Source organism: Culex quinquefasciatus, chromosome 2, assembly GCF_015732765.1.
Source record: "Culex quinquefasciatus strain JHB chromosome 2, VPISU_Cqui_1.0_pri_paternal, whole genome shotgun sequence".
NCBI lineage: Eukaryota > Metazoa > Arthropoda > Insecta > Diptera > Culicidae > Culex > Culex quinquefasciatus.
The window spans coordinates 88712711-88728425 of record NC_051862.1 but is presented as its reverse complement, the minus strand read 5'-3'; the positions used below and the strand labels follow the sequence as shown (position 1 = coordinate 88728425).

The 15715-nt window shown below is 31.7% G+C and overlaps 2 protein-coding genes across 8 annotated transcripts in view; one reads left to right on the top strand and one right to left on the bottom strand.

Moving 5' to 3' along the window:
* Nucleotides 1–15715, bottom strand: part of LOC119766089 — a 125339-nt gene that overhangs the window by 25412 nt on the left and 84212 nt on the right. The window lies entirely within an intron of this gene.
* The window catches only part of LOC6051162 (lipase member H), a 74936-nt gene continuing 65395 nt past the window's right edge, over nt 6175–15715 (top strand). Inside the window, exons 1-2 of one of the 7 annotated variants that reach the window (XM_038254844.1) lie at nt 6175–6339; nt 8510–8736. In XM_038254844.1, the coding sequence (XP_038110772.1) occupies nt 8682–8736 (55 nt within the window). In that variant the 5' untranslated portion in view covers nt 6175–6339; nt 8510–8681. Of the gene's footprint in view, nt 6371–7816; nt 8737–15715 lie in introns of those variants that run through there. The other 6 variants (XM_038254845.1, XM_038254842.1, XM_038254841.1 and 3 more) reach the window with 6 other exon arrangements.

Below are 15715 nucleotides of genomic sequence, written 5' to 3'. Positions count from 1 at the left end.
TATGTCTCTGTATGTTACATCAATAATACGACTTTCTATTTTGTAATTTTACATCCTTCCATCATATTTTTTGTACTGTTCAATTTTAAAAAAATAAGCCATGCAATTTTCATTCCAAAAATTGTTTCGAACCAGCCTACGCACATCAGCTGAGAGCCCCGAGAATATCACAGCAAAAAAGGTGCTATTTGGAACCGGTTCCTCCGCCGCCACCACCGCCATCACTATTTAGCTTACGGTTACGGTCGCGGAGGCAAATCAAATCGTAACGCACAAGGTCGTCGTCGTCGCCGGCATCAGTGGATCAACGGGCAGCCGTTAGGAACTGCTGCGCCGGCTTCCATGAGGTGCACTGCAAAGTGGACTTGCTGTATAATTAGTGATGTCGCCGATGGATGAATCTGTACTTTACGATTTGAGGAGGGAATGATTTGTGAGATTTATTAATAGAAATGGCCAATTAATTTCAGCCTTTTTGCATGTAATAACATGTTTAAAAAGATTGCTTTATAAACCGGTAAAAGTTTTGTATTGAAGTTCATTTTTTTTTTAATTCCTTATATTTATTTTAAATATTATAAAGGTAACAAACAAAATTCAAAATATTAGAATTTTATTGCTTCGGAAACTTCCAGACATTTTATGATTCAGAATGACTTGCTTTTATTTCTAATACGTTCCATTCTTCCAACCTTTGTTGACAAAACCAGTCATATTTTTATCAACCCGGAACAGTTTGTCCTGCTATCGCCATAACCAATTCAAATCAAGTTCTCAAACGTGTGCACCATGCTGAAGAGGCTCGGCCAGTTTCGTCATCTGAAACCCTATCGCAGAACTGGATTGAAAAGACCAACTGCGTAGCGGAATTTGTGGTTTTTTATTGGTTTTGTTGATCATTCTCGAATAAATTAGCAGGAAGTTGCTGCCGTTAGAAGAATTCAACAAAAATAGCCATTGTGTGATTCTTCGTCTTCTTCGAAATTTGTTCGTTCCTAAGAACCACGCCAAGTCCTTTTGTCTTATCAGCGCAGAAAGGAAGGTAGGTATACAAATTAGAGGAGTTATAAGTCGTAACACGAACAGGTTCGCAGGTGACGAAGAATCGTTTGTGAGGTGTCGCATTGAAAATAGTGTTGGCACTGGGTTGAAACGCACGACAAATTGAAATAAGCTTCTTATTATTTTTCAATAATTCAAAACATCTTTGATTATTTAACAATTTTTGATAACAGCAATTATTTGTTAAAAACAAATAGGGTAATTCTCTACCAACTCACACGAAATCGGGAAAAGTTGCCCCGACCCCTCTTCGATTTGCGTGAAACTTTGTCCTAAGGGGTAACTTTTGTCCCTGATCACGAATCCGAGGTCCGTTTTTTGATATCTCGTGACGGAGGGGCGGTACGACCCCTTCCATTTTTGAACATGCGAAAAAGAGGTGTTTTTCAACAATTTGCAGCCTGAAACGGTGATGAGATGGAAATTTGGTGTCAAAGGGACTTTTATGTAAATTAGACGCCCGATTTGATGGCGTACTAAGAATTCCGAATAAACGTATTTTCATCGAAAAAACACTAAAAAGTTTTAAAATTCTCCCATTTTCCGTTACTCGACTGTAAAAATTTTGGAACATGTCATTTTATGGGAAATTTAATGTACTTTTCGAATCTACATTGTCCCAGAAGGGTCATTTTTCATTTAGAACAAATTTTTCATTTTAAAATTTCGTGTTTTTCTAACTTTGCAGGGTTATTTTTTAGAGTGTAACAATGTTCTACAAAGTTGTAGAGCAGACAATTACAAAAATTTTGATATATAGACATAAGGGGTTTGCTTATAAACATCACGAGTTATCGCGATTTTACGAAAAAAAGTTTTGAAAAAGTTACTTTTTGCGTTTCTCTTTGTTTCGTCGTCCGTGTCTGTCACGGGTGACCATGAATGGCCATGATCGATGACGACCAACTTTTTCAAAACTTTTTTTCGTAAAATCGAGATAACTCGTGATGTTTATAAGCAAACCCCTTATGTCTGTATATCAAAATTTTTGTAATTGTCTGCTCTACAACTTTGTAGAACATTGTTACACTCTAAAAAATAACCCTGCAAAGTTAGAAAAAACACGAAATTTTAAAATGAAAAATTTTGTTCTAAATGAAAAAATGACCCTTCTGGGACAATGTAGATTCGAAAAGTACATTAAATTTCCCATAAAATGACATGTTCCAAAAATTTTTACAGTCGAGTAACGGAAAATGGGATAATTTTAAAACTTTTTAGTGTTTTTTCGATGAAAATACGTTTATTCGAATTCTGAGTACGCCATCAAATCGGGCGTCTAATTTTACACAAAAGTCCCTTTGACACCAAATTTCTATCTCATCACCGTTTCAGGCTGCAAATTATTGAAAAACACCTCTTTTTCACATGTTCAAAAATGGAAGGGGTCGTACCGCCCCTCCGTCACGAGATATCAAAAAACGGACCTCGGATTCGTGATCAGGGACAAAAGTTACCCCTTAGGACAAAGTTTCACGCAAATCGAAGAGGGGTCGGGGCAACTGCTGTGTGAGTTGGCGGAGAATTACCCAATAAAAAACCTGTTTAATACAATTGAAATCAATTTAATCCATTTTTTTTTAAATAATTTCAAGCAATTTTAAACAATTTTACACGCTTAATCTCAAACAATTTAAGATTTTTTTAATCATTCAAAACAATTTCAAATAGCTTTAAACCTAACCTAAAAACAGTTATAAACAGTTTTAATAATTTTAAGAAATTTAAACAATTTGAAACCATTTCATATATTTTTTTACTATTAAATTTTCAACAATTTAAAAAAAATTTAAACAATTTTAAACAATTTTGAACGATTTTAACCAATTCTAAACATTTTTAAACAATTTTAAACAAGTTTAAACAATTTTAAACAATTTAAAAAAATTTAAAGCAATTTTAAATAATTTTAAACAATTTTAAACAATTTTAAGCAACTTTAAACAATTTTAAACAATTTTAAACAATTTTAAACAATTTTAAACAATTTTAAACAACTTTAAACAATTTTAAACAATTTTAAACAATTTCAAACAATTTTAAACAATTTTAAACAATTTGAAACAATTTGAAACAATTTTAAACAATTTTAAACAATTTTAAACAATTTTAAACAATTTTAAACAATTTTAAACAATTTTAAACAATTTTAAACAATTTTAAACAATTTTAAACAATTTTAAACAATTTTAAACAATTTAAAATTTTTTAAACAACTTTAAACAATTTTAAACAATTTCAAACAATTTTAAACAATTTTAAACAATTTTAATCAATTTTAAACAATTTTAAACAATTTTAAACAATTTTAAACAATTTTAAACAATTTTAAACAATTTTAAACAATTTTAAACAATTTTAAACAATTTTAAACAATTTTAAACAATTTTAAACAATTTTAAACAATTTTAAACAATTTTAAACAATTTTAAACAATTTTAAACAATTTTAAACAATTTTAAACAATTTTAAACAATTTTAAACAATTTTAAACAATTTTAAACAATTTTAAACAATTTTAAACAATTTTAAACAATTTTAAACAATTTTAAACAATTTTAAACAATTTTAAACAATTTTAAACAATTTTAAACAATTTTAAATAATTTTAAACAATTTTAAACAATTTTAAACAATTTTAAACAATTTTAAACAATTTTAAACAATTTTAAACAATTTTAAACAATTTTAAACAATTTTAAACAATTTCAAAAAAGTTTAAATAATTTTAAACAATTTTAAAGCCGGGACCGTGGTGTAGGAGTAAGCGTGATTGCCTCTCACCCAGTCGGCCTGGGTTCGATCCCAGAAGGTCCCGGTGGCAAATTTTGAGACGAAATTTGTCTGATCACGCCTTCCGTCGGACGGGAAGTAAATGTTAGCCCCGGGCTAACCTAAAAAGGTTAGGTCGTTAGCTCAATCCAGGTGTAGGAGTCGTCTCCCTGGGTCCTGTCCTGGTGGAGTCGCTGGTAGGCAGTTGGACTCACAATCCAAAGGTCGTCAGTTCGAATTCCGGGGTGGACGGAAGCTAAGGTGTAAAAAGAGGTTTGCAATTGCCTCAACAATCAAGCCTTCGGACACCTAGTTTCGAGTAGGAATCTCGCAATCGAGAACGCCAAGGCAATGCTGTAGAGCGAATAATTTGATTTTTTTGAAACAATTTTAGACAATTTTAAACAACTTTAAACAATTTTAAACAATTTTAAACAATGTTTAACAAATTTTTAACAATTTTAAACAATTTTAAGCAATTTGAAACAATTTTGAGCAATTTTGAACAATTTTAAACAATTTTAAACAATTTTTAACAATTTAAAACAATTTAAAACAATTTAAAACAATTTAAAACAATTTTAAACAATTTTAAACAATTTTAAACAATTTTAAACAATTTTAAACAATTTTAAACAATTTTAAACAATTTTAAACAATTTTAAACAATTTTAAACAATTTTAAACAATTTTAAACAATTTTAAACAATTTTAAACAATTTTAAACAATTTTAAACAATTTTAAACAATTTTAAACAATTTTAAACAATTTTAAACAATTTTAAACAATTTTAAACAATTTTAAACAATTTTAAACAATTTTAAACAATTTTAAACAATTTTAAACAATTTTAAACAATTTTAAACAATTTTAAACAATTTTAAACAATTTTAAACAGTTTTAAACAATTTTAAACAATTTTAAACAATTTTAAACAATTTTAAACAATTTTAAACAATTTTAAACAATTTTAAACAATTTTAAACAATTTTAAACAATTTTAAACAATTTTAAACAATTTTAAACAATTTTAAACAATTTTAAACAATTTTAAACAATTTTAAACAATTTTAAACAATTAAAAATAAATTCTGGATGTTCTCACTTTGTGCACTTCTTCTAAACAAACCAAACGATCTTCTCTAGCCGATTTTTGTTTGTTTTTCCATTTGTCTTTTGTCTTTTGTCTTTTGTCTTTTGTCTTTTGTCTTTTGTCTTTTGTCTTTTGTCTTTTGTCTTTTGTCTTTTGTCTTTTGTCTTTTGTCTTTTGTCTTTTGTCTTTTGTCTTTTGTCTTTTGTCTTTTGTCTTTTGTCTTTTGTCTTTTGTCTTTTGTCTTTTGTCTTTTGTCTTTTGTCTTTTGTCTTTTGTCTTTTGTCTTTTGTCTTTTGTCTTTTGTCTTTTGTCTTTTGTCTTTTGTCTTTTGTCTTTTGTCTTTTGTCTTTTGTCTTTTGTCTTTTGTCTTTTGTCTTTTGTCTTTTGTCTTTTGTCTTTTGTCTTTTGTCTTTTGTCTTTTGTCTTTTGTCTTTTGTCTTTTGTCTTTTGTCTTTTGTCTTTTGTCTTTTGTCTGTTGTCTTTTGTCTTTTGTCTTTTGTCTTTTGTCTTTTGTCTTTTGTCTGTGTGCTCTGTTTCGTCGAATGTTTAATGTTTAATGTTTAATGTTTAATGTTTAATGTTTAATGTTTAATGTTTAATGTTTAATGTTTAATGTTTAATGTTTAATGTTTAATGTTTAATGTTTAATGTTTAATGTTTAATGTTTAATGTTTAATGTTTAATGTTTAATGTTTAATGTTTAATGTTTAATGTTTAATGTTTAATGTTTAATGTTTAATGTTTAATGTTTAATGTTTAATGTTTAATGTTTAATGTTTAATGTTTAATGTTTAATGTTTAATGTTTAATGTTTAATGTTTAATGTTTAATGTTTAATGTTTAATGTTTAATGTTTAATGTTTAATGTTTAATGTTTAATGTTTAATGTTTAATGTTTAATGTTTAATGTTTAATGTTTAATGTTTAATGTTTAATGTTTAATGTTTAATGTTCAATAATTCAGATGAATTCTTTATCTTTTGTGATCCTCCTGTCCAGCCCAGTGCGCAAAGATCTTCTTCGGAAGTTCTGTTTACACCTTGCATTCGCGTACAACTCCCTCGTCGTCGTCAGCGTCGCGCGATTTACGATTTGATTTATCTATATTATTCGGCAGTGATTTCGCTTTCGGCACCACATCGTATCGTATCGCATCGGCTTCGGCCGGGAGGCATCGCGTAGTACTCGCAACTGGAGAGTAGTGGTAAACCTATCAGCCTGATGCCGGCTTAGTGAAGTTTAAACGACTCGATCCGCTAGCAGCCGTCAGTCGATTAGCGATCGCGGCGTGTACATGACTTACTGGCTATATTAGCGATACCGACAATACCGTTTGGCGGGTTGGCGAGTAAACATAACAGTAACAGGTCGTAACGTTCGGTTTAAGGGGCGCGCGACAAGTTGTATTACGGTTGGTTCCAGCAAGTGAGAAGTGGTACGAGGTGTTTTGAGTTTAAGATCTAAGTTAGATATTATATTGAAATGAGTTGATAACTACTTGTAATCTGACTTTGATTACAACTTTAAATTTAATTTTATTACCAAAAGAGTATCAAAGTACAAATCTAAAGGGCCTAAGTCGGTTTGTGATCAATGCAAAGTTGGTTTACAAACAATCCGCAATAGACCCTTTTACAACAGTGGTTCAGATCATTCTTAAATCGCCCAATTAGACACGCTTGACATCAGGCTGATCTGTAGGTTGATCTGCAGGTTGAGCGAAAGAGTAGAGTAGAGGTTAGCAGGGTTGTGCAATTTTTGGGCTGCGTGCGTGACCGTTGGGTGTAGAAGAGGTTAATGTCGCGTAAAGTCACGGTTAACGAGGTTGCACTTGAAAATTGACGCGCGCCGAGGGAAACATTGTCGTCGTGTGTGGTTGGTAATCAGGCAGTGTTGAAGGTCAATTCTTGTTCGGTGGAAAAACAAACAAAAATCGGCTAGAGAAGATCGTTTGGTTTGTTTAGAAGAAGTGCACAAAGTGAGAACATCCAGAAGATTCGAACGAGGGGCGATGACAACGAAATCGTGATGATATCCTGCGCTGTCAGAGATGAATTTGTTAGGAGATTTAGGAGTGATGATTTGATTTTTATGAGTTCTTCGAAATAGTCAATTTGAAAGTTTCTTCAAGTGTTTCAATTGTTGCAGAGCAATCTAATTATTATTTAATATTATTTGATTGATTTTAAGAACCATCTTACTCAACATGTTTGAAGTTTTTTTTAAAGCCTTTAATGGTTAACTAGCAAAATCTGGCAACTCTGTTGTATCTCTCAATTTGTCGAAACTGACACATAGGCTTAAAGACATGATGTTCAAAGTAGGCATACAGTAAGTCTGGACGCACTGTCATAATATATCGGTATTTTTTCGAATTAAAAACGATTAGCAAAAACAAGGCCATTTATCATTAATCATTACATAAAGTTAATAACAAATAAAATCTTAAAAAGTACTTCTTTTTATAATATTGTCTGCAGTTTCAAATATCTCAATATCTTCTATAAGGTAAAAGTATTTCTTTTTTGTAATAATTTCATTGAAAGTTGCTAGCAAATTCCAAAAGTAGTCGATTTTTCTAAAAAATCTACACTAATTATTCTTAGTGACAACAGGCATATATTTCATGGAAACAACGAGAAATGAGAAAACAAAACAAAACAAACAATTGTAGCAATTTAAGAACAAATTAGCCAGACCGGCGCTGTGTGAAAACGCCCAGCGTCAACTCGTCAGTGGAAAAACACAACTCGTCAAAAACATTGCAGGCACACCTCCAAAGTCAAAGTTTTAGCAAACAAGCAATTCGCCCTTTAACATTGAACAGTGGCATCAAAATGGTTTTGAGCTCAGATTTTTAGAGTTTTTTTTTAAATTTCGATTTTCTTGCGATTTTTATTATTTTTAAAATTTGAATTGATAATAAAACCTCAATGTTTTGATTGAATTTATCGAAAATTTCTAAAAGTATTTCTCAACTCTCGAGCAGAACGGTACCTTCAGGCAAGGGTTAAACGAATTTACTGAAGCATAACAATTTAGTCTCAACTCGAGTTTAAAAACCAAAGTCGAACAAATAAAATGTGCGCGTGAGTTTCATCAGAGAGCAGTTCCTAATTGCTCGGAATGAACAGCGCACACGGATATCATTCTACAGTTTGAATGGACGTTAAAAAATGACTAAATCTCCATAACGCACGCGATGTTAAGTTTTTTTCGTTTGCTGTTGCAATTTCGATTTCATGGGTACTTTACGGGTTTTTTTTACTCTTAGGATGTTTAAAATGACAGAGCTATTAGGTGGCTCAATTTGGTTTGGAAGTTTTGTGTTTAACGTTTTTGTTGAAGAGTTTTGTTCTGGTTCTCAAATCAAGAACGGCAACAATTGAACATTTCCTGATTCAGGAAAAAAGTGACCATGAAATATGAAGCATGAATAGATCAACTGCTTTTAAAAAAAATTAGTAAACAAATAGGATTGTGTATTAAAAGGCTGATGTTTTGAATTCAAGGTGTGCCAAAAACAAACTAACAAAACAAACGATCTTCTATTATTTCCGTTGCATGCGAAAAACCTGCAGTGAAAGTGAGGAAAAGGGGGCTGAAAATAGTAGCATAGCAGCAGCAGCGGTAGTGGCCAGTAAAAAGGTGGAAGATTTATGTGTTTTGGTCGTCGTCCGGAACAGGAAGAAATTGATTGCAGTGCAGGTCCTGTGAACGTGCAGTTTGCTTTGCAGATCTCGTGGGAGAGAGATGGTCCTCAACGATACGCAGCTGGCGCTATGCACCGTTTTTACGCTGTATTTGGGTGAGTAATCGATAATCATCAGGTTTTTTGAACATTACTGTTGGAACAGATACTTTATTCAAAAAAACACCTTTTTCCTACTTTAATAACAACAACAACAAAAATTTACTGCTACCAATCTGGAGATTGGATTTTTTTCCCCTTAATGTTAAGGATGACCGAATGAGGTTTCCCCAAAGTTAAAAGGAAAATTAGTCCGATTTCTTTTGTATATTTTGCATGCAATTTGTAACAATATTGACAAACTTTATTATCGTTGAAATGTTAACGTTTGATTACTAAGTTTGATTTTTAATTTTTTGCGCAGGATTTTTGTAGCCAATATATTATGTTTATAATTATTCTCCACCAACTCACACGAAATCGGAAAAAGTTGCCCCGACCCCTCTTCGATTTTCGTGAAACTATGCTTTAAGGGGTAATTTTGGTCCCTGATCATGAATCCGAGGTCTATTTTTCGTGACGGTGCGGCGGTACGTGAGACATGTCATTTTATGGGAAATTTGATGTTCTTTTTGAATCTGAAATAACCCAGAAGGGTAATTTTTTCATTTAGAGCATTTTTATTTTATTTTGAATTTACGTGTTTTTTCTAACTTTGCAAGGCTACATTTTACAAATAATTTGTTATATAGACATAAGGGGTTTGCATGTATTTTTCACGAGTTATCAGAATTTTACATAAAAGTTTTTTGAAAAAGTTATGATTTTGACCATTTTTGACCAGTTTTTCGAATTTTGAACCCCAAAAACTCAAACGTGTTCTTTTGAAAGTCATTTTTTCGGAATGTTCAGCTAATTTTGCATAAGAATGACCCCTTGGACGATTGTTGTGGCTAATTTTGCATAAGAATGACCCCTTGGACGATTGTTGTGGCTTGTGCACTGCTTGTATGTAAGGATTTTTCGAAAAAAAAACAAAAACAAACCAGGTACACTCACTCATCACAACAAATTTTTTTTGAAAAAAAAATCGGATTCTCGCAATGCACGACCTTTTAAATATTTTTCATTAATAAAGATTTGTTTGCTAATTGTTTACCTTTCAACAAACTAGAGACCATATGGAAACTGAAAATCGAATACTTTCCCAACTTTCTACAACTTCAACTTCAACAGAACATCGACCCTCTTCGATTTGCGTGAAACTTTGTCCTACGGGGTAACTTTTGTCCCTGATCACGATTCCGAGGTCCGTTTTTTGATATCTCGTGACGGAGGGGCGGTACAACCCCTTCCATTTTTTGAACATGCGAAAAAAGAGGTGTTTTTCAATAATTTGCAGCCGGAAACGGTGATGAGATAGAAATTTTGTGTCAAAGGGACTTTTATGTAAAATTAGACGCCTGATTTGATGGCGTACTCAGAATTCCGAAAAAACGTATTTTTCATCGAAAAAAACACTTAAAAAGTTTTAAAACTTCTCCCATTTTCCGTTACTTGACTGTAAAAAAAATTGGAACATGTTATTTTTCTGGGTAATTTAATGTTCTTTTCGAATCTACATTGACCCAGAAGGGTATTTTTTCATTTAGAACATTTTTTTTCATTTTAAAATTTCTTGTTTTTTCAAACTTTCCATGGTTATTTTTTAAGGTGTTACAATATTCTACAAAGTTGTAGAGCAGACAATTACAAAAATTTGGATATATAGACATAAGGGATTTGCTTATAAACATCACGAGTTATCGCGATTTTAGGAAAAAAAGTATTGAAAAAGTTGGTCGTCATCGATCATGGCCGTTCATGGTCACCCGCGACAGACACGGACGACGAAACAAATAGAAACGCTAAAAGTAACTTTTTTAAAACTTTTTTTTCGTAAAATCGCATTAACTCGTGATGTTTATAAGCAAACCCCTTATGTCTATATATCCAAATTTTTGTAATTGTCTGCTCTACAACTTTGTAGAACATTGTTACACTCTAAAAAATAACCCTGCAAAGTTAGAAAAAACACGAAATTTTAAAATGAAAAAATTTGTTCTAAATGAAAAAAATGACGTTTCTGGGTCAATGTAGATTCGAAAAGTACATTAAATTTTCCATAAAATGACATGTTCCAAAAATTTTTACAGTCGAGTAACGGAAAATGGGAGAATTTTTAAAACTTTTTAAGTGTTTTTTTCGATGAAAAATACGTTTTTTCGGAATTCTGAGTACGCCATCAAATCGGGCGTTTAATTTTGGGACCATCCATAAACCACGTGGACACTTTAGGGGGTTATGGCGATTGTCCACGCTCCATACAAAAAAGTCTACAACTTTGTAGAAGCAGAACATTGTTACACTCTAAAAAATAACCCTGCAAAGTTAGAAAAAACACGAAATTTTAAAAAGAAAAAAATTGTTCTAAATGAAAAAATTACCCTTTTGGGTCAATGTAGATTCGAAAAGAACATTAAATTTTCCATAAAATGACATGTTCCAAAAAATTTTACAGTCGAGTAACGGAAAATGGGAGAATTTTTAAAACTTTTTAAGTGTTTTTTTCGATGAAAAATACGTTTTTTCGGAATTCTGAGTACGCCATCAAATCGGGCGTTTAATTTTGGGACCATCCATAAACCACGTGGACACTTTAGGGGGTATGGCGATTGTCCACGCTCCATACAAAAAGTTTTTTTGTATGGACAATTGTCCACGAAAGGGGGTTGAGTTTTCCAAAAAGTGTCCACGTGGTTTATGGATGGTCCCATTTACATAAAAGTCCCTTTGACTCCAAATTTCTATCTCATCACCGTTTCAGGCTGCAAATTATTGAAAAACACTTCTTTTTTCGCATGTTCAAAAAATGGAAGGGGTTGTACCGCCCCTCCGTCACGAGATATCAAAAAACGGACCTCGGAATCGTGATCAGGGACAAAAGTTACTCCTTAGGACAAAGTTTCACGCAAATCGAAAAGGGGTCGGGGCAACTTTTCCCGATTTCGTGTGAGTTGGTAGAGAATTACCCAAATAGAATCTACCCGATTATGAAAAATATATTGTTTATTTTAAGTTAGTAAAAAAAAGTTAGTAAGTCAGTTAATTTTCATTTCAGTATATAAAAAGCAGGAACTTAAAAAAATCGTTTTTATCAACAAGGCAAAAACAAATCTAATAGTTAGTAACAAAGTTCAAAACTTAGGAAAAAAGTCAACTGCATTCCTTTTAAATATTAATGGTTTAATTACAGAAACTGAACTGCTAAATATTTAAGGAAACAAAATGTTTTGGAGAATTCATAGTAAGATAAATATTTTTTCCAATCCGAGCAGGTGGAAATAACTAAAAAAGTTCAATTTCTGTTATTGTCAGGAGGTCAAAATTTGTTATTAAAACACCCAGATTAGCTTTTATGATACCGCAAAATAATAACAGAAATTTGTTCTTGAAATGACTCATTCTGTTATCGAAAACTATCACAAGAAAATCCGATAACAGAGAAAGCAAAATATTCCTGATACTTCAATTTGGTTTTGGAGAGATATGTTTTTTTACATTGTGAAATAATAGATTTTCATTTTGTATTCTAATTATTAGCTTATTGTAAAATTTTAAAATTGTCTTGATTTCAATTAAATGTTACATATTTTCAAAAGCTGAATAAAATCAGTAATCATTGGCTGACGGCTTATAAACTTTGTTCAAAATTCGAAAAAATGAAAAATATAGCGGAGATATATAATATCCCATATAATATCCCAGAGAGCAAATAATCAACATAGTGAACCTACAAAAAATGTTTGAAAGTACCCAAAGATCCAACAATATAAAAAAAATTATACAATATTACGCTATTTACAGGAAATTTTCGTATAAATTCTTGGTTATCTTGGGCAGAATACTAAAAATTATAAAAATCAACTTATTTTTCCACTTTTGGTATAAAGACCACATTCCATGGCCAAAAAAAGTCCTAGACAAAATTGGGACACATTTTCCCTTAGATCTGGCAATATTGAGCTAAATTAAAAATAATAACAAAATGAGCTATGGACACTTAGAAATTTTTTTAACAAATAGTTGATTTCCTTGGGGTATATCAACAACTTTCAAAATTTTACCTTTTTTAAATAGTTTTGGTACAAGAACAACATTTCCTTGATGAAATTGGTCAAAGTTTTCCTATAGTTGTAGCCAATTTGCAATATAAAAAAAACAAATTTGGTTATGGACACCTAGAAAACTTAAGTTAAAGTAATAACAAATTTTAAAAACGCGATTAATGATTGAATGATTTTCCAGGTACCGTAAACCGGGGTGACATTGATAGGATTTCAATTTGTTTTTGGAATATTTTCCAACAGTTATGGTTTTTCTCAAGATTATTATTTTTAAAACATGTACTGGGGTAGGCCACACAAAGTCCATGCACTTTTTTGGAAAAGAAGTTTTTTCAATAGTGTTTAGAAAAATAGTTACGTTAAAAATTCTTAAATTACATTCCGGGGTGACTTTGATAGTCATAGTGTTTCTTGTTAAAATCATATTTTAGATGTTCAAACTTTATTTGTTCGTTAAATGTACCATTACTTAAGTAGCTGATATAGTTTTTAAGAAAAAAAATCAATGTTTGTATTTAGTTAACTAAGTTTATAAGCTTTTTAACAAAATACAAACAAATTTTAGGTAAAATTGTTAAAATGTTGGAATTTTGCCTGAAATTGGTTAAAACTAGTTTTGTTTATGTAATTATCGATTTATATTGCATTTAAAACTGAATTCAAAGCACAAATAACAAATTTTCACATTTTACATGAATTTTGTTCAACTAAAATTGCCTATAAATTTGGAGATTTTTTTTAAATTGTGTTTCAAAAACACACATTATTTATTATTTACAAACTTATTTATCCTTCTCCTAGTAGAAAATTGTCCAAAGAATCCGAAAATGCATTCCGCTTTCCGATTCAAAATCGTGTTCATTGAAACAATCATGACACTTTGAGAACTTAAAAATAATGACTTTCATCGACATTTTCTTAACTATAGTAAACTAACTTTTTAAACTTTTCAAAATTTTATGAAAAGTTCTTTTTGATGTACTTTGAACACTTTTCTACCACGGTCAGTATGATTCTAAACAATTCCGTACGTATCTTAATTGTACTCTTCATTTTGCGGAAAAATCTCAAACCTATCAAAGTCACCCCGGCTATCAAAGTCACCCCGTTTTACGGTACCATAACTTACGTTGTTATTGTCTTACTCTTTGGCATTTTCTCGTCAGATCTAATCAAAAACAATTTTTTATCTTAGTTTTGAGGATGTTAATATTTTTTCTTTTCATTATCGATGGTCATGATTTTTTTATAGCAAAATCAGATATTTTGACTTGACTAGTTATTGAGAAGATCTCCATTTTATTCTTATCATCAGCCCGGGAAAGACTGTGTTAAGCATGTACACTAGATAAGAAAAATGACAAAACATTGGAAAAAAACAAAGTGATATTTTTTTTCGAATCGGGTAAAATTAAGTATGCTGTGTCAAATATGTTTCGGATCGTTTAAGGATTAGGAATCGCTTTTGATCGAAGAAATTTGTATGGGAAATTCGAAAGAAATTGTATGGGTGGGTCTCGTGGCGCAGGGGTAGTGGCTTCGGCTGCCGATCCCGATGATGCTATGAGACGCGGGTTCGATTCCCGCCTTATCCACTGAGCTTCTATCGGATGGTGAAGTAAAACGTCGGTCCCGGTTTCTCCTGTCTCGTCAGAGGCGCTGGAGCAGAAATCCCACGTTAGAGGAAGGCCATGCCCCGGGGGGCGTATTGCCAATAGTTTCGTTCGTGTATGGGAAAATGAAAGTATAGAAAGAATAAAAAGAAAATCATCCTTTTTATTTATTTAACCGAGTTTGAGATTCTGGTACACAATAAAGTTAAATTTTTAAATGAATAGTAATGTCATAAATCAGTACAGTTCAATTTTTGTAATGATGATCTGTAACAGATCGTACAAATATAATTGGTTCGTTTAATCATACAAATCGATAATTTATTCACCACTAATGGCAAAACCGTTTCAGGTTCAGCTCAGTAGCTCATGGTAAAACTCTAGTAGCCAATCAGGTTCATTAAAAACAGCTTGAATCAAGCACACACACGCGTTCTAACATAGTAATGGCAAACACCAAACTCAGAAAAAAGCAAGAAAAAAATCGTCAACAAAACTGACCGTGACTTTTCCTCTCTTCTGCGCGTATGTCTCTCGATGGAAGAAACATGCTTAACGGGTACGAAGTCATGCGTGCAAAAGAGAAGTGTCTGCCATGGTCTCCATGAGGTTGATTTTTACTATATTAGTAAGTGGCCGTTACTCGATACTGCTTTTGATACTGCATCAACCACCGGCTGTGACGTTGGCGGCGGCAAAGTGTGATAATTAGTAAACGATAATTGAATAATATCACACTGAGTAAGTAGCTCGGCCCACAGAAAAGGATCGGGTGAGATGTCAAGAGTAAGAGCCACGAGGCACGGTGCACCATCAATCTCTGTCAGAATGGGTTTATTTTGATGAAGTTGAAAATAATATGCAGATTATGACGAGTAGACATAAACAAGTATGTATCAAGTCACCTGAATTAAATTTAAAAATGCCAAAATGCTTTTTTTTAGGATTGACTCAACATACAACATTCAGAAAATCTGAAGTAGAGTTTCATGGAATGTGTTTTAAAATGCAAGTTTTTCAAACTTGTACCCATGCGAGAGGAAATATCTCTCAGACTGAGTGTAAAAATGTATAGTGAATGCTCTGAGAGCATGAGATAGTTGAGAGCATTATACTCTTCGATTCATTCTGAAACATACTCAACCAAAATTGTTTGTCATGTGATAATATTAAACATTAATATGCATTACAAATATTCATGTATCTTGTCAGCATGCAATTGGACTTTCATCAAACTTTATTCACTTGTCTAGTGCATTATGGCTCCTGTCACACAAAAAATCCCTCTTCGAATCAAGCGTTCCGAGTGACAAATAT